This window comes from Fundulus heteroclitus, chromosome 19 (genome assembly GCF_011125445.2).
Source record: "Fundulus heteroclitus isolate FHET01 chromosome 19, MU-UCD_Fhet_4.1, whole genome shotgun sequence".
NCBI lineage: Eukaryota > Metazoa > Chordata > Actinopteri > Cyprinodontiformes > Fundulidae > Fundulus > Fundulus heteroclitus.
In genome coordinates this window covers 11,467,617-11,487,353 of record NC_046379.1, presented here as the reverse complement: position 1 = coordinate 11,487,353, position 19,737 = coordinate 11,467,617, and the positions used below count along the sequence as shown (strand labels likewise).

The 19,737-nt window shown below is 38.9% G+C and overlaps 2 protein-coding genes across 2 annotated transcripts in view; one reads left to right on the top strand and one right to left on the bottom strand.

The window, feature by feature from the left end:
- Nucleotides 1-19,737, bottom strand: part of LOC105938389 (KATNB1-like protein 1) — a 70,316-nt gene that overhangs the window by 39,156 nt on the left and 11,423 nt on the right. The window lies entirely within an intron of this gene.
- Nucleotides 3,682-10,897, top strand: LOC118567005 (acid phosphatase type 7-like; the record flags this gene model as incomplete). The annotated part of the gene is made up of 8 exons (XM_036150937.1): nucleotides 3,682-3,839; nucleotides 8,468-8,582; nucleotides 8,734-8,847; nucleotides 9,121-9,187; nucleotides 9,782-9,849; nucleotides 9,942-10,013; nucleotides 10,371-10,508; nucleotides 10,634-10,897. Coding segments are annotated over 8 exons (798 nt in total), but the record flags the coding sequence as incomplete, so codon positions are not given.

The window sequence follows — 19,737 nt, the reverse complement described above, 5'->3', positions numbered from 1 at the left end:
TTTTTCATTTGTTAAGTTGGCTCCATTGTCAGCCACAGCTTGGCTCTCAGATACAACACAGAAGGTTTCTGATGAGAACTCTTCACTTTACTTCTTAAACAGATGGGAGCTATTTCAGGCTCTTATGACTAGAGCCACAGGAGCAACCACCAATCTAAACAAGGCAACACTCTCCAAACAAACATTTATCCGACTGCCAATATTCTCTGCTCAGTAGCTGTTTTTTGCTTTCCCAGACTTCGTTTGTGATGTAGGAGCAGTGGCGTAGTTCAGTGCATCTCTTAGCTTTAGGCTTGAGAAATTTAGCCATTATCATTTCTAATTGGTGTTTTAAACAGGGCCTAGTAGTCACGCATTCTTACCAATAAACAGAAAACACAAAAACACACATATCCCTCTTTAAATAAAACAATATATGTTAAGCGTTCATCCTGATAGTGTTTATTTAGTCAGTTTCGAGCTTGAAAACAACTTTTTCCGGGCAGGAATAGCAGACATGAACATTGTTGTTCCACCTGCTGGCAGTACCGCAGAACTGTCAGAAAGCAAAATGGCGACTATTGATGCAGCTACTGTAAGAGCCAGTAAAGTGACAGCTCAGTGTGGTTAAAGATCAACCCAATCTAAAGGGGTCAGGGTTACTTAACCTCTTTCTTTTCGCACCCATGGAGCGATTTGTAGTCCAAACTGAAGGATGTCAAAGCTACAAGTCAAAATGTTCGGCTGTTCCTTATATTGTCCCCAGCATACTACATAAATGGCTGAAAAAGGAGGTGTGGACTGCTCTGCAACCTGGAGGGGAGCAGAGTGTGATGTGCCTCCTTTTAGATTTAGATGGAAATTGTGTCGTAAAGCTATTAATGCAAATTTAATTAAAGCTTCGGTTTCTTAAGAAAAGCGTTCTTGGCAGGTTTACATTTGATTTCCATCCTTTGGAGTCAGCAGCCTATGGATCCTTCAATTTAGGTGTACTTTACTAAGCGCCTCTTGCATACTCAAACATTTAATGCCATCGGATACTGAACCATAATATTGATTTGCCGCTGCTGTAGTGGGACAGTTTCCTTTTTTCAGTCTTGCCATATGTAATGTCTCTACAGCCTGGTCTTTATTTCAGAGCTGCAAACAGAAGTCTCTTTTTCTTGGCTTCACATCCAGACATCAGAACCTGATATCAGGAATCATCTTGCTCCATTACGTAACCAGTAAATCCAGCTCCTCTTGCCCTCAATAATGCCTAAATGTCTGTTTTGTTCTGTGGTGTTGTTCTGAGTCCAAATATACCCAGCAGCTTGTGACTGACTTGAAGCCCTTTTTGTTGTTGTTGTGCTCTCTCTCCTCATACCTCTCTGTTCCTGTGTTTCCAACCTCAAAACCTAATGGGTAAAAAAGTAACTGAAACTGAGTTGGCCACATGATTTTTATTTTTTTTTAGTCGGGATTCCAGAGGGATGAGAACAGTGGATCCTCAGAAGATGCCAATTTTCCGATCATCAATGTCTTTATTCACTAAGCAGTGTGTGATTCATCAAACCTGATAACATTCACTGTTTGAAATGTTATCTAGAGATGGAAGTTAGCCATATGATGACTAAAGTCTGCAATTATTGTCATCTGTTCATCCTGTTCCCTGAATTTTATTGTGTTCCTTTATGACGTTCTGGACAAGTCTAAAAATTTGAATGTTATGGATTTTTAGGTCTAGATCAGTATGGAAGCAGTTATTATTGTCATTTTACACATGGTTAAAAAACATGAGGTGGAAGGAAACTTTTGTAACCCTGGTCCCGGTGAAGCCCAATAACAGAATCATATAAAAAATAAGCAATAAAATATAAATTAAGTAGAATTGAAAAGGTTATCATATAAATTAAACTTAAAATAGATTATTTAAAATACTCTAGTGTTTAGACTCTGTTCGCGGTCCCGTTCTCTTAATGTGCTGTCCATTCCTTTCAGCTTATGTACGTATTTAATGTTGAAATATATATATGCTATAAAAATGTATTTGAATTTAGTTTTAAACTTTTACTATTATGTTAAAAAGTACTGAGAACTTTAGAGATGTGGTATTTTAGAAATCTTTTTTTAAATTTTCACATTAAAAGTAAGTTTCGGAACCATGTTAAAATTTCCAGACTACTTTCCTTTAGGTATTTTCAGCCATTTAGCTGCCTGGTTGGTTTTACAACAGTGATAAATTTCTGTTGTTTATTTCTCCTCAGTGGACAGCACTTAGTCTGCAGACGTTTGCTCATACTTTACTGTTACGTCTCTCAACCAGTAGAGGGGGGTATAAACTTTTGATACGGCTCCTAGTAGTTGAGGACTAGGATTTTCTCAGGATATTTGTTACTTTTCTCAAATTTATAAAGGAATTGTTGTTGGTATATATGGCTGTAACAAATGAGCTCATGTACCTAATCTAATGACCAAAGTCCGACATACGGTGAGCTATGTATTTATTTTGTTAGCAGCATCCGTTTAAGATTAATACTATAATCAGGACCGCAGACTGACATAAATGGATGTTGCAATACATATTTATCTACATGCAGATCAACCTTGGCTTAAACACCGACATCAGAAATATTTATCATAGTGCAATCTGCCTACAGATGCTACACTATGGAACCCTATATTACTGTTTGACCTTTTTTAGCATCAGTAGAAGTCTTTTTTTTTTTTTTTTGCTGTTGTTTTGAATGCTTTGTTGACCCAGTCAATACTGCATCAGTTGCTATCAAAGATTTTGCCTTTTTCTTATCTTTGTGAAAGAAGAAAGAAAAGTTATCCTTATCCCCTGGCCTGAATAAGAATACTTGCTACTTCATTCATACATAAAATAGAAAGCATAAAGAACGAGCACATGATCTGAGTAACGGACATCTTTCACTTAGGGATGCCCGATATACCGGCATTAACATTGGTATCGGTCAATGTTAGTGTTTAGATATTATTATATATATAAATATATGATGTCGGCTCTCAGCCATGCCCGCAACATTCATATCGGATATCTATATCAGCCCAAGTGTTCATATCTCAGCATCCCTACTTTCCATTCAGGCACTGTGTGGTGCAACATTTGAAAAGCTCTTGCTCATGTTTCCGTCACAATTGCCGCATGCCTCTTACATCTGGACTTATAAGAACCGCTAAAGCTGAAACAACTGTTAGAAATGTGATTTCTCTCCGGACTGCGGCCTTTAAAATAACAGGGAGCTGCATTTGAAGGCAGATTTACTCAACAGACAAATGTAGCGTAACCAGCCATGGAGGCTTTGAGTTGCTTATCCCTCATCATCTCCACCCAGGCTCCCCAGTGTGGCCCAGGATTTGATTAGTTGGCTCCAGGAACTGACCATGATCCAGACCTGGGGAGTGAGGTCATGCAGGCAACATCCATGCCTTTAATTTGGGGACGTCAGCGCTGACAGCCTCCTAGACCTGTGTTTATATTTATTTTTTATAAAGCTTTTATCAGAATCCATCACTGCAGGTTTTAGGGTTTTTGTCCGATGATCTCCCTCTATGAATTCTTAGATAAAACAATATTAAACGGCATAGTCATTGTAATTCAGAGACAGCTTAGTGTATTTTGCATGCATTTCAGTTCTTTTTTTAGTGTTGTGGTGGATACACCACATGCTGTGAGAAAGCAGGACTTTGTGGGGCTAATTGCTGTATGCTACATCTTCAAGAAATGCAGATTGTAGGATCGGGTCATTTAATTATATTTCTCTGAACTTTTTTTTTTTTTTTTTTTTTTCCAGCAACTTTTCAAACTACAGGAATCGCTTCAGCATGCCGGGCCGGACTGAGAGCTTATGGTACAGGTAAAAAGGATTTTTTTTTTTTACTTACACTTTCCTTAAAAAAGTAACACCCTCAAACGCTGGAATCAGATTTAGATTGATTGAAATTCCTCAGATGCACTAAAGCTCAATGTGTGCCTAAGTAAACATCACTGAGTTGTAAGAGCCTGCAGAAGTGTGTGGAGTGCCCCTCTTTTAGTTAAGCCTGTCTCTCCTATCTTTGGAACACTTAGGACTACACAAAGGAGCTATACATCTGAGTTAGTGAGTCATTGCCCACTACATACCTCCTCCCAGACAGTAAGATAATACCCTGCTAGACCGCAAGCTTTCTCTCTGTGGGCTGAGATGCAGACAGGCCTGCTGGCTTACTCCTTCACTGGTGTGCAGGCTACGGCTAAACGGCCATCACAGCAGTGCAACTACACAGAGTTCTGTCTAAAATATATCACAGCAGGCACATGAAGTACTCATATCAGATGTGTCGAATAACAAATATAATGCCTTTTTATACTTGATTTGATGAACTCACAGAAGCCTTAGAACTTGACTGACTTCAACTCTTATAACTCATGACTTCACTGCAGCTAAAGAGCTTTGACTTGACTCTTAACAGAAATTGTGTTACCTTTTTTTTTAATTTTAACTTCATTAGTTTCTCTAAAGCTTAGAGCGACTATCCAGAAGTCCCAGATCTTAAAGCCCCAGTGTGTAAGATTTTCACACTGGAGCACCATCTAGTGGTGCTCTAGATGAATTACAAACGAGCCGTAATAGCTATGGAAGCCTTGGAGTGTAAGTGTGAATGATGATGTAAACATGCCCTTCATGTATTAGCTACTGCTAATAGCTACAGTGATCGTGTGGAATGGTTTTTGACACTGTTGCCAAGTCCGCTTGTCTTTTTCTAAAGTCGCTTGTAAATTCCGTGTGTCGTGTTTTTTTTGGGCTCATTTGAGAACGTACAGTCGCTTATTTGGGGTCTAATATAAGCGACTATAAATACCAGTAAAGACACGGACCGCGGAACCGGTAGGGCCGCGGCCCTACCTACTTTTGATGATCAAACATGTGAAATAATATATATAAATAAAATTTAATTATTCAATAGCTATTTTTTCAAATGCACAGTAGTCTATGGCAGCAGCATCATTCTCCAATGAGAAAGCGATAAATCATCCCATCTAAACATGTATTGGCTGATTGTGTCATGTGATGTAAACAAAAGTTTTCCCACACAATTGCAAGCCACCTCTGCGCTGCTTATGACCGCTACTTTGTTTGCTTCGTTAGCTTTGTTAGCTTAGTTAGCTTTAAGGTTTTACTGACAATGAAAAGCTGTTAAAGTTATTCTACACCATCCCTGTGTCCACTGCAAGTGCTGAGAGGTGTTTCTCGTCCCTCCGTCGTATCAAGACCTATCTGAGATCAACAATGACCCAGAAAAGACTAAATAGCTTGATGTGCGCCCACACACACAGGGATCTTTTGACCACAGTGGATGCTTTGAGGATAGCCAGGGACTTCATCCAGCATAATGACAGACAGAGACACTTTTTCGGGAATATTTAGAGCAGGGGTGAGTTTGACTTTTCTTTTTAAAGTATTTTTATTCTGTAAATATTGTGTTAGCTGTAATATAATGATTGTAAGTGGAAATAAATCCGGGGCGTGTGTGCTGGAACGTCAGAAAAAAAGTAAAATAAAAATTCGGTGCCGATTTTAATTATTACATGGCAGACACATTTATCATGCTCAGGGACCACAGCCTATGAGAAAGCAATACATTCTGGTGTCTAAAAATGGATTGGCTTGTCTTGTGTCATGTGACGCAAATCAGTTGCGCGATCAAGGGGGTGGTGGTGTTTTATGTGTATGCGGGCGCGTGCATATGTGATGGGTAGTGGTATTGTGAGTATCGCCTGATGGGCCCTGCCAATTTGAAATGCGTTCCGCGGTCCATGAGTAAAGAGACCCAGCTGGTCTTGCTGCTGTACTACAGACAGTGAATAGGCCGGCCGACATCTCTCCACGTACTGTACATCCATAGCCTTCGTCTCTCTCTTCCGTCTCTTTCTCTTGGTCAGGCAGAGAAAGGTGAACAACATGTACCGTTTCTGCCCAGAGGACAGAGTAGTTGCTGCACTCCACTGCCCTGTTTCTAACATAATGCCCAAAATCACCTTCTCTGTTATATTAAATTAACTTTGCTGTCCAGCAGAAAGCCTGCAAGCTCCGCATCAGTTCTGAGTCTGAGCTCCCTCACAATTATCTCCACTCCACCTGGTAATATTAGCTGCGCCGATATGGACTCTTAATTTTTTATTTTTCCTGATTATAACTTTTTCTTTTCTTGGTAAATTTTTCTTCCCTCTCACTGGGCAAAGAGTATGGGTGGTCCTCCATTTCAACAGAAAATGACAAATAGAATGAGCTACAGCCGTCTTTGCTTGTTTTGCATCTTCATATAGAAGACAGAAATGGAAAACACGTAAGGCTGACAAGTTTGTCCCCTTTCGGCTACTGAAATCAGAAATAGCAACGCAACATGGTGCCTCCCAGTATAAGCTACTAATTCTAAATTATGAGAACACTTTCATTTTTGATATGGTGTTATTAGACTTTGCCAGAATATTTATTTATAGAAGCAATATTTGATTTTTGCTAATTAAAAGCGAAATTAGTTACACACTGTCCCTTTTAAGCAATATAGTAGTTACGTTGCAAAAGAAAAGCACAAAGAGATACTGTAAGGTCACTATGCTCCAGTCAGAGAAAAATGAAACCCAAGATCTTATTTATGTGTGGGTTGAAAATTGAAATTTAGAGAATCAAAACAAAACTTCTTTAGACATTTGTAGTTACACAAAGAATAGGATTTCAGCTAAGTAAATAAAGGGTCTGGAAAGTAATCTTACATAAATGACCAAAAGTACTCTATGTTCTTTGTGGTATAAAAAAGAAAAAGAATACACCGGGCAGGATCAGCAGCTGCACAGTGCAAAGCTAATGTCACAAGACGAAACTTGCAGTGTTCAACAGTATGAAGTCTGGAACTTTTAATATGGAGTCACCTACTTGCAATTAGTATCCCTATTTAAGGATCAACTGACCATCTGGGAATTAAAATTCAATGCACTCAGACTGCTCCCAAGTGGTCAGACAATTATTATTTGAATTCATCAGAGAGTAGTTTATGCTATCAGTTTTGTTTTCAGTTTAAGGCCGTTTACATCCCTAGGGCGAGGGAATCTTCGTCAGCGAAGACAGAGCATTTGCATATTGTTACATGAGATCAAGTAATGTTATTATTAGATATTAGTTTAAATTTTGATGATATTTCTGTAGCAGTTTTGAAAAATGCTGTAGCATAGGTGTACATGTGACGCATATGTGATTTATTTTTTCCAAGTTATAGAAAAACTAATTTAGCTATTCATCAAATTATGTATGTTGCAGTGTTAAATGCGTAGAAGGAGGAATCTGGAGCAATACCTGCTTTAAGCCTGGCATATCTTCCAGCACCATTGGAAAAAGTCATTAGAGTTGGTTAATTGTAAATGAATTGTGAAGAAGCAAGTTTTGACATTTATGAAACTAATAATTAAAAAAGTTTCTAAATGTGATTACATTTTATTGCCAGATTATTTTGTAATCCAATGACAAAAAAAGTTAACACGCTGAGATAATGCTGTCTTGTGTCCTTGTATTCCTCCAGAAAAGAAGAAAGTTACTCTAGAACTTTACTGTAGAAAGTATTTTTTGTTTTCTTTAACATTTTATTTAATTCAGACAAAACCTGCAGTTACATAGTGGCTCGCTGAAGTAGTAATAGTCTTACACAAAATGTACGCACAGATTGTTTTAACTTTAAAAAGTAATGCTTCCATTACAAAATTACGTAATAGTAGTGCTCCTTTAACTTGGGGATGTCTGTAGGGTGGAAAGATTCTTGTAACTAAAGACTTGAGTGATATCCATATTTTATGCAATAAAAGCTCTGAAAAAATTACCAGATTTTCTACACTAAGGCTTAAATTATATTTGGTTCGGTCTTAAAATTTTATGTTTCGATACTTTTAGTTTTTGTAGTTGATGGACTTAGACTTAGGTAGAGGAGTTAGATTGTAATTATACTATGACAACATTTAAAGTCCTGCAATGCAGAAAGGCAATATTAAATATTAAAAATGAATTATCCTCCTGAAACTGATTAACTGAATCTTTAGGCGATGGATTGAAAACAAGATTTCAATAGGTGGCGGAAATCTATCACCAGTAACTGATATGAAAGTTTATAATATACTGTGTATTATAAATTAAAATCATATTCACCTAATAGATCTTAAAGTTAACTTTCTGCAATTTACAGAAACCTTTGTGACTTCTACTGTACCTGTTATTGTTTAATGTGCATTTATTTATCTGCAGGTTTATTGTAACATGCAAGCAGAAGGGCTGTGCAGCCTTTTTGATTGAATTTAGCTTTAATCCATTTTAGTAGCAGCAGTCTTGGAAGTTTATCTGAGGTACATTTAACATGATGTGGAGCTTTAAACGCTTGTCTTGGCTTCCTTATCAAGTGGTTTTTGGCATGCATCATCTGCTGGGTTAAGTCTGTGTGTTATTTTAACGATATGTGTCTGCAGCTGGAACCTGGGGTCGGCACACATCATCTCCTTCTCCACAGAAGTTTATTTCTACCTTGAATACGGCATGGACCTTATCTTTAAGCAGTACAATTGGCTGAAGGAAGATCTGGAGGTTAAGGATTCTCCTTTTGTGTTTTAAAAAAAATGCATTTTACTCAGTTATATAAACAGATATGTACTTGTTCCTCCTTTTGTAAATACATTGTCATGTTTCTGTTTTTTTCTCCTTTTTTAATTTGGAAAATGTTTGTATTCTGTCTTAGGAAGCTAACAAGCCAGAGAACAGAGCCTTACGTCCTTGGATCATCACCATGGGACACAGACCCATGTACTGCTCTGATGATGACCAGGATGACTGTACAAAGTTTGACTCTTGGGTATTTACATCTACTCGTTTGACTATTTTATTCATAAACAACGCTTAACCCTTAGAAGCATACTTGTTACACTCCTCAGACCGGCCAAGCCACACCACAGTACACTTAGTTTACTGTGTTGTCATAATCATATTTTGGGCCACATAATTTCCACTTTGGATTGCTTCTCTCAGCATAAGGCCCTAGTTTGAGTGAAGCTAGCAGGAACACCACTAAGTGCTACCAGTAAGAGTTTCATACCTCACATTGACTATTCTGCTTGGATATTCTCAGGTCCGAGTGGGACGGAATGACATCAAACCACCAGCTCCTGGTCTGGAGGATCTGTTTTACTACTACGGTATACACCCTCTGTGACATTAGCTCTGTATTGCTAATTAATACTTCTGTACACAAATACATACATAAAGACATTGTTCTTAAAATTACAGAGTATGGTCATGAGAAATAAATATACAAACAATATTGATTTATTCTGATCGTAATAAGTTATAAGTGGATTACTGGCTTATAATGTAATAGTATACATTTGTTTTTCTTTAACGTTTATACAGGTATTCTCATTGAGATCCAGTATCTCATTTTCAAAAAGAGACCTGTTTGAAATAAACAATTGTTTATTTCATATTATAATAATGATAGAAAAATAACTGATAGTAATTTATTATATGTTGTGATATTTGTTGTTATTTAATGTTTAGATACTTTTTTTGCATTTTAAAATCTCTCTGGTCTTACATTCTTTTTAACTTCATGCAATTTCCTGAATGGAGAATTTTAGTTGCGCTGATCTCAAGCTTTTGCTTGTTGCCCAAAAATCTCTCAATTAAGTCACCGCTGAGTCTGATAAACATTAGTTAACTGTGCAATTAGTTGTAAATGTGCACAATTATGTTTTCCACATGTTTCTAATTGTAAACTACTTTCTTTTTAGGGGTTGATTTAGAGTTGTGGGCACACGAGCATACCTATGAAAGACTTTGGCCCGTCTATGGCGACAAGGTGAGCTCCTGAAATCTTAATTTCCAATTCTTCTACAAATGCTATCCTGTGTTTTACAGCAATAGTCCATATTCACTTTGTTTCCATTGTAGGTGTACAATGGAAGCAAAGAGCAGCCATATGTAAACCCAAAGGCTCCAGTACATATTATAACAGGCTCTGCAGTAAGTACGTTCACATCACTGCGTTATTGTGAACATTTTCCACACAGATTAATGCACTCACTAACATAAACAAAAACAGCAATGTATTGTACACAGTTCTATGTGTGCAGCTGCTGGTCTGCCACAAAAGTTTAGAACCAGCTGTTCCTCTGGGTAAGTGTTTTCTGATGTGGTGGTGAGCCAGGCAGGGCACACTTTGTCATCCAGCCACAGAGGGGTTAGTCATCAGCACATCAAAATACTGCCAGACCCACACTGAGGCACAGCCACAAGTCAAACAGGGCTTTTAGGAAGGAGTTTTAGAAAGGCGTGTGTCTCTCATCTTAGTCTATTTAATAATTGCTGAATGTTCCACAGGGCTGCAGAGAGAGGACCGACAGGTTCAATCCAAACCCAAAAGAGTGGAGCGCCTTCCGCAGCACTGACTATGGCTACAGCCGCATGCAAGTGGTTAACGCCACCCACATTTATTTGGAGCAGGTCTCCGATGACCAGGTGAGTGCACGTGGAACAACATGTGCAAAGGCATGGCAAAAGGGAAAGATTGCATTTTATGGAGGGACACTTTTCCATAAATAATGTCAGTAACAATTTCTGTGTTTTTTTTTATCTTTTTCCAGTATGGCAAAGTGATTGACAGCATATGGGTGGTGAAGGAAAAACATGGTTTCTCTGCCTGGCTGTGAGGACTGTCCTTAAAGGAAAAAAAAATACAGCTCACAAAAGTACTTTGTGCTTTAAACAGTTATGCAGTGACTTTTGTCATTTTTATGTAATTTTGTTCATCAATTGTAAAATCATTGTATAATAATCCACTGTACATGTATATAATGGTACGGCAATGTACAGACCGTGCTTTTGAATAAATTCATTTTTGGATTAGCCCTCTGTGTTCAGTCTTGAGCTGCTTGAGTTTGACTTTTCATCAGCAGATAAATAAAAGGTTAATTGTGCTGCCTTAACGTTTGACTGACAGCACAAATTGTAAGAATAGCATGAACCTGGCAAGTTCAGCGCTTCATTCCTGTCAGAGCAAATTTTTCTCTTGAAAAATCTGCAAGCACTTACGCAGATCAAATCTCCCCCTTTCAGTTTAACTGGAAGATGAAATATCTTTTTTACTAATCAGGATTTCAGGCCATTTTATTTCATTGTCCATCCTTGTGGCCATCAGAATCTAAGACAAATTGATGTCTATTCCTGTCTATAAGTGCTGTAATGCAACTCAGGGATGCTTGTGGCTCAGCCCGTGCAGAGCACATGGCAGCATTTTGACTTAATGCTGCATAAATTTCTAAAAACAGTTTGTTGAATCTGATGAATACAAGCAGTATAGTTCCACAAATGTCTGCGTTTCCAGCTTTTGATCTGCCCATTAGTGCCAGAGTGCAATCACGTCTCTGCAAAATTATGTTGACACAGCGTAGTGTATATACACGCACACAAAACCAATGATCTGTTAACGCGACACACTTGAGCTGAGATATGTCATAGCATTTGGACGTTTTTATCTAAAGCACATGCTTCATTATAAGAGTTTGTACTGTAATTTCAACCACAAAAGAAAACACGGCACAAAGTGCAATTTCTTTTTCACCGAAATGATGGAACGAAACATGAAAACTTACATGCCACTTGCTCAACGTGTCAAAACAACTTCAGAAGCTCTACGTCCACGTAGAAAATACAGAAGGAGTCGAGCACCGGAGCCATGTCTGAAACTAACCGCAGATTTGTTGAACTTTCCTCTGATGTTAACATCCTGCAGCGCAGTGGTCTGGATGGAGAAAAAGACACAAGTAATCACACCTCATATTGAAAGATTTCTGCTGTGTGTTCCCAGTGCATGATTATAGACGTGTTTTTGCAGACACAAGCCTGCCCTTATGCGTACCTAACCTCTGCCCTGTATCTGCCTCATATTGTTGCACCGCGCTGAGTGAAAGAGTCGAGGAACAAGAGGCTGCACGGGACAGACGGGAGCTGAAGATGGGGTTTATGTCCCACACAATATTTTACATGTAGACCTTTAGTAGTTCATAATTGCAGTTTGAATTGTCTCTACCTGATTAGAGCATGTTGTCCACATGCATATTGTGTCCCTTATATGGCTCGTGACCAACTCCAAATAGGAAATGTTAAAGCTTTGTTTCAACAATGGCGTTTTTGCCGCTAATCAATAAAAGCCTAAGCCCACACCTTTTCTTCTCTCTGCCGCATACAAGCCGGTCGGCTCTAAACAAATAGCGGCCTGCTAGCTTAAATGCTATGCCGAGTATGTGTACGTCCAGCCAGCTACGTCTCCATAAAGATCGCTACACAGCTGTCTATCTTACGTGCGGCTATCCTCCAGTTTGTTGACGAGTGATCTAATGTTGGCCAAGAGGAGACTGGACATGTCAGTGTGGATTAGCCTTTAGCCCTATGCGCAGGCCACCGTGGCTGCCACGCCGTGTTTTGCCTTCACGCTTTCACCGGCGCCTAGGCCTCAGGAGGAGGGGGAGTGCGGATTCTGTTGTTCCTTGCAGTTCAGGCGGATTAAAGTCTGGTTTCTGCGGTCGGTACGATCCGTGGACTCCAGGGTTTGACCTCAGTTCAAGCAGCTCTTCTCTCCCATACTGGATTAGAGCTTGGAGTGGCGATAGCGCAAACAAAAACACAAAGACAGAGAAATAGCCGGTGAGCTCGGCCAGCTGCAGCCGTCTGCGCCTCCATCATTCATGAGTTATCTAACACATTTTGGGCTCACAGTGAAACGGTCTTGGGTTCAACTCAGGCCTTTTTCTGTGACGCTTATATGTCCTATCTGGACGTGCAACTATTTGAGCTTCCTCCCACTATCCATAATTTTGGCTTTGCTTGTAGAAATAAGACTACAAGACTAATTATCACTTTAATCTTGATTGAATTAGGAGGAACTGAATTTTGACTGATTAATTGGACCTAATAGGGCCTTGAAATGATGTGTGATGAAACATACATGGGTTTAAACTTAATAACAATATATTAGTCTGTTTAAAACGCCATTTGGAGGTCAAGGAGCTGTGCAACTTTTGACTAGAATATGCCCTGTAACTGTTGCAGTTCTTTACAAGAAAAACTGTTCCTCGCTGAACTTCCCCTGATCCTTTTCAGAGTTTTTGTCCTTAAGTTAACTTCTTTAAAGGAATATTAATTTCTTCTGTCATATTAAGAGCTAATAATACATCCCTGGTTTATTTCTGAATAAAACCTAACACTAATGAACTCTATTAGAACCACAGATGTCTCTTGCTCTGAACTGAAAGTCTTGAATCTTCTGAATTAGACCCATTCATATTTTCCTAAGTTAACTTCTGCGGTTTACCAACATTATTTTTGTATTAGCGATGTTCTAAAGTTTTGCTTTTACACTGAACGAACAAACTGTCCCAGACTACACCAGAGGCTTCTGTGTGGTATTTCTCTCCACGGGTGATCAAGAGGCAGCACTTGATCCCAGTGTTTAACCTAAGAGCACCGGGGGACGTGTGTGATGCATTAGAGCCGCCAGATGCTGGATCTTGGGGATATTTAATCAATCCAGGGGCTCAGTGCTTTTCCAGAAGCAAAGCACCGCTATTGAGAAGCCTCAGACCACCACCAAGACAAAACAGCCAAGTACAGTCTGCCCCGGCACGTCCCTCCACATTCTTCCCATAATTCCACTCTCAACATCAACACTGCTGTGACTTACAGGGCCTCGTCAAACAGCGACAACACAACCAGCATGTTGTAGAATATTGCCTCTGTAAAAAAAATTGTTTTATTATTATACTTGCACAAACTATGAGATGGAAGGGATTTTAAACACACTCTGTGTAAAAAAAAATGTAAACTAAAAACAGATCAGACGGGCGTTTTCAGTTAAATGTAGAATTTCTGGAGACACGGGAGTTCAGGCTGCCAGTGTGCAGATAACACTGAGTGGAAATTCGAGGGATCCTCGCTGATAATCCACTTTTTGGGATCCAAACAGTATGTGTTCTGTCTCCGGAAAGCACACGAGGGTGTGAAATATGCCAGCAGAACACGGAGACATAAACAGGGAGTAGATGTATTTTGACAAATTGGGTTGGGGGTCACGTGTCAAAATCGGCAGAGATTTTGTCTCAAAAAAATAGTTTCATTGGTAACTGTAAGCATTTTATTGTTGCTGCCATTAAACACTGCAGCCCAAACATGTAGTTTATGAATTTTAAACTAATAACTAATTAATTGGATGCAACCAAAAATAATGAGCCATCCACCTATTTACAAAAGACACAGACTGTGCAGGCTTGGAAACTTAAAACTGAAAAAGCCATATGCATGTTCTTACAGAGTTGTCAATCAATATTAACTCTGGTTAAAGAGAATTTTAGGCTGACACCCATAAAACCACTTTACTCATGGTTCTGAGAGACCGGTAAACTCTCAAATAATCTCAAACTTGAATCAGTTCATGTGGTGTTTTTAATGTTCAGTTCCCTAACAGTAAACTTCCCTACTGTAGTAGTTTATAGAGCAGAATCTGTGCCGGCATCTTTGTCCTTGACTGATAATTAACGATTGAGACTGATTTGCGGGGTAGGTTTATTTAATTGTAATTATCTTTATTTTGTCATTGCAACATACATTCCAATGGAATTTGGCTTATAAATTTTAATCACATATGGGATTCTGGGGATAAGGGTCTTACTCAGGCAGTGAATGGGATTTAAACCTGGGAACGTGGCCAATCTAGGACCCAAGCACCCTGCTCCAACCACTGCTCTAACCGCATTATCTACATTGTTATAGGTTATCCTACCATATCTACGCTACAATAATAAACAGCTGCACATACTTTAAACTGATTAGTTATTAGTAGTATAATGTAAATTAATGCTTCTTTTTGAATTGGAGTGAACATTCACTAAATGGTTGCTTTCTCCAAATGGAAGTTGCAGGGAGCGCGGTGGTGGAACAGGGAAGCCCGCCACATGCAACGCAGCCTTAGTCTCCGACGCGGCGTCCCAGGTTAGAGTTCTGGTCAGTGGACTTTCACCGCATATCTTCCCCCTCTCTCTCAATCCCATTTCCTGTCAGTTTACTGCCAAATAAAGGCCACTGGTGTAAGAAAAAATGGACACAATGTAACACTAAATAATGGCAATGTATGACAAATGGCAAAGAACGATAATCTAAAAATACCTAATTGATAGCAAAATTGAGGATGGGTATGTTAGTTATTGGCCATTTTATCTAACAAGACAAAGCAAATGGTCATTATCGACTCAACCTCCTCCTGATCATTTGCAGATGGTAAAGTTTCCAAGAACATCTTAACAGAAGCACACAAACTCACCCGAAGCGTTGTCCCTGCGTCCGTTAATCCTGATGAGTAATGCAGTATTTTATTTGGTAGCCTGTTGAATTACAGCAAGTTTAGCAAAGCAACAACTCTAATTCTAATTCACCAGTGACAGGGATCACAATCTTCTCACATTTGCAAGCTCGTCTCAGTCTGCAGGGAATGCTTCACTATTTTTGTACCTTGCTGTAGAAATGTATCTTATGAGTTCAGAGGATCAAACACTCAAAGGACTCTCATGAAAAGAGTAACAGCAAAAAATTTAGTAGTACTGGAGGAAATCCAGTCCAAGTATCGGGTAAATGACTGTTTAGTCCTTCATGAAATATGATTATGGATCCTGTTTGCTTTTTGACCTGGCATTTTCCAGAATCCTAACAGGTCAACAATGTAACATGAAGGTTTAGCTTAGCAAAATAGTGAGATTATTCTTTTGTTCAGTTTATTTGAGAACCCAACAAGCCCAACATAACCATTTCTTATTTGCCTGTCACAAAACCAACAAGATTTGCAGACGCTTGTGCTCTGGGACCAGGATGGTCAGCGCTAATAAAAGAAGTCAATACAGTTTTTTATATGTACAGAAGTAACATGTTTAGTGTGGGTTAGCTAGTTTATCACAGCAGCTATGACTTTCACCTATGCACTCAAAAACCGTTTTAGATTTTGATGTCAGAGCTGGTGTCAAACCTTTCCCAGATGGATTTCCAACTTCAGGGGAAATGTCTGTTGCTTTCTTGGCATGGAAACTAAAAAAATACAAACTCTGACGCAAAGAAGCATGTAGTTTCGCACAACCAATTACCTCTCACTTTTGTCGGAGAGGTACATATGATCACAGCTAACAGTTTCGGTGACTACATACCTACGTCTGAGTCAAACCCTAAGTCAATTATCCTTTTACCCAAGCACTCAGTGAACTGCACTCCTGCATAGTTTTGACAAATTACACCGAAGGGCTGTATTGTTTCACTGTTTGGCACTAATTATGAAATCCTAGTATCCAGTTTGGTGTTCCGCTCAAAGTCCATTATTCCTGCCCAGTCTCCTGAATCTGGTGAATGCCAGGCAGTCAGTCTGTCTTATTTAACTTTGAACACAGTTATGTTTTCACACTTGGTTCCAAGCATAAGTGAGAGCCTTTCATTGTGAGGGTTCTGCTGACAGAATAATGTACTTGTTGAACTTTTACTCTCTCTCAGATTATTACCTGTTGGGGGGCTCTGACTGTGTTAAGGTGAGCCGTTCTCTTTCAAGCATGATGCCTGTATTCTAACAGGCTTTTAGTCTGTGCAAAGAAAAGCTGTATTTCAAAGTTTTCAGCTTACAAAACCCTCCAAAGCGTGGATTGTTCAAACTGTTCAAATGGGAAGGTGATGACAGGATGTCTTTTGAACTGAACTTTTTTAAATTACAACAAACTTCAATATATCCAAAGAAAGTTTTAAAGACCAAATTAAAGCAGTTCATAATTGTGAAGTGGAAAGAAAAAGAAACATGGTTTTCAAACTTTTTTAGAAATTAAAAACTAAGACCATAATCTGTTTGTATTCAGCCCAGCTGAGTCAAAACATTAGAGCCCTAGTGTGTTGTGACTGAAAGACTTCTTCTTCTGTGTTGCTTTGAGCTTTTCTCATCTGGAGACCAAACCCTTTAACTAGGACTCATTGCTTATTAACTCAAGCTGAGGTCAGATTGGATAGGGAGTGTCGGTCAGTATCAGTTTTAAAGTCTCGCCACCACCTGTGAATATAGGTCTGGACTTTGACTGGGCCATTCTAAGACCTTATCTCTAAACCGTTACTTTGTTGATCTGACTGTTTAAGGGTTATTGTCCTGCTGAAAAGGGAACCTTCAACCCAGTCGTCTTTTGCTGCTTCTTGCAGGTTTTCTTCCAGTATTGCCCTGTAATTAGCTCTATCTAGCTTTTGATCAGCTCTGACCAGCTTCTATGTAGTTACTGAAGGTATAAACCACCATAGCATGATGCTGCCATTGTGTTTCATAGTGGGGATGGTAATGTTTAGAGTGATGAACACACCCAGGGGGAGTATTACCCATTGACTATCAACAATAGCTTTCTTTATCCATAAATACAACATTTGTTGGGTGGACGACCAGTTGTCCAGTCAACGTATTCCCCTACCTGAGCTGTGGATCTCTGTAGTTCTTCCAGAGTTACCAAGGACCTCTTGGCTGCTTTGCTGATTAATGTCCTCTTCTTCTAATTTGATCAATTAAGAGTTGAGTTGTCTTTAAGATGTTAAAAGCTTAGAATATTGTTTTAAACACTAATCCTGCTCCATGCCACTCTACGATTTTATGTTTTAACTTTCTGGGGGGCCCTTCTTGCTTTTCATGATGCTGTTTGTTCACTAATATTCGCTAAGAAACCTTTGAGGAATTCAGACTATTTCTATTAATTACGTGACTTCTTCAGACAACTGGTGCTCTGAATTTTATTTAGGGGTATCTGATCAACGGAGGGTAAACCCAAAGAATGCCACACTTCACAAGACTAGAATTAGGAAGATGACAACACTTGCTCTGAATCATCTTTGTCGTGTCTGAAAGATCTGAACTAATTATGTCACTTTAAATTCAAGCATTAACTGTGGCACATTTGAACATATTTGGTTGTGCGTTTTGTGCCCCCTTTCTGACACAGGTCAGTGACATACTTGTGCTTGTAGCTCAGCAAAGGATTAAACAAAAGACATGACACCAGCTGTTTCTGTCCTCAAAGCCAGGTTTCAGGCTGTATAGTCAATCATCTTGGGGTGAAGGTATCCAGTGTTGCTCATGAACGACCCTACAGGACTCTTTTACTGACTGCAGGATTGTTCTTCAATGTTTATGGAGAGCACAGAGATCCAATTCAATGGGTAAATCCATGTTGTGCCATGAAAGAGAGAGAGGAAAACGTCTCCAGGGTTTGGATGTGCTCGAAGTGACTGTTTGACTACAAAAACAGATGGTTTAAATCACGGAGCACAAAGCATTCTGAGAATCTGTCCAGCAGGTGGTTTTACCATAAGAAGGCACTGTTTTGAGTCGAGGACATGCTGCTTCTGGACACAGACAGACAGGTATGTCCCATGTCTAGAAATGCAAAGAAACATTATGTCTCTATATAGGCCATGTGAGTCAATACTGCCTGACTCACATGGTTAGATTTAAAGAACTTGGTAACATTTGTCAGAATAAATTTTTAAAATCAATTCATTTATTTATGTTTTCTAAAACCAGACTCAGAACCTTGAAGTATGAACGTGCAGAGTTTAGTCATAAATTACTCCCATTGAATGTGATTTTAATGTTGGCTAATTTGTCAATTTATGTTAGACTTTTCACTGTTCTTCCCATCCATGGCCCCAGAATTGCTGAACTTTGTGTAGATAACTTTCGAGATTAGTTAATTTCCCTGTGGCATTATTACATTTTAGGTTTGGGCAATTGTATCATTATTGGGAAAATGTATACATGTAATAAAAATAAACTCTTATGATGTTTGAAAAGCCCATAGATTGGGAACGTTTTGGTAAGTTTGGGATTGCTACATTTGATTTTTAAACATTGTTGCCCACTTTAATTTTTTTGTCCATTATACAGCATTGTTAATTACTACATTCACATTTAAATGTGATTTAATGCAATTATTCTGTACAGTTAGGCGGTACAGTTACATTACGTAGTGCCTTACTTATATTGCAAGGCTCTGTCTGTATACAGTCATAATTGTGTAGCCAAAAAAATGGTGGTTAATTCCTAAAGAAACGTACTGTAAGTAATAATGACACCTAGTGGTTATAATCGGATCAATATATACACAACGTCTTCCACGGAAACCCACCATTTACCCAATGGTCCTGTGGAAGTAAAACTCGACTGATTTTTACTTCCACAGGACAAGTATATGACGTTGTATTCGGTTCTATTTCTGGTCCGTTTCTCTTACTGGCTTCCACGTTTGCAGGCTGCTGCTCTTCTGGCAAAATATCAAATGCTGCGCTCTGTTTTGGGAACCCTGAGAACTCTCGTATGATTGGCTCAGGAACCAGGAAGTAAACAACGGCTGCACTCTGAACCGCAGTAGTTCTGGACCGTACCGCTAGGTCTGAAAGGAGAAAAACTTGACTAAGACATTGTTGATGGAGAGAACTGATTGTTTATAGGGAATGTTACCTCCATCCCAGGTGCCAAATGAGAATTATTTTGGGTGATTTTACAGTAAATACCTTACTGATAGCTCCTTTAAACTTTTATTGTTTTATTAAAATGCAGAAAATATTGAGATAAAATGTTATGTCTGTTCTTTTCCATTTTTTACCGTAAATGTTTTTGCACTAATGCACATGCTGCTTTTATGAT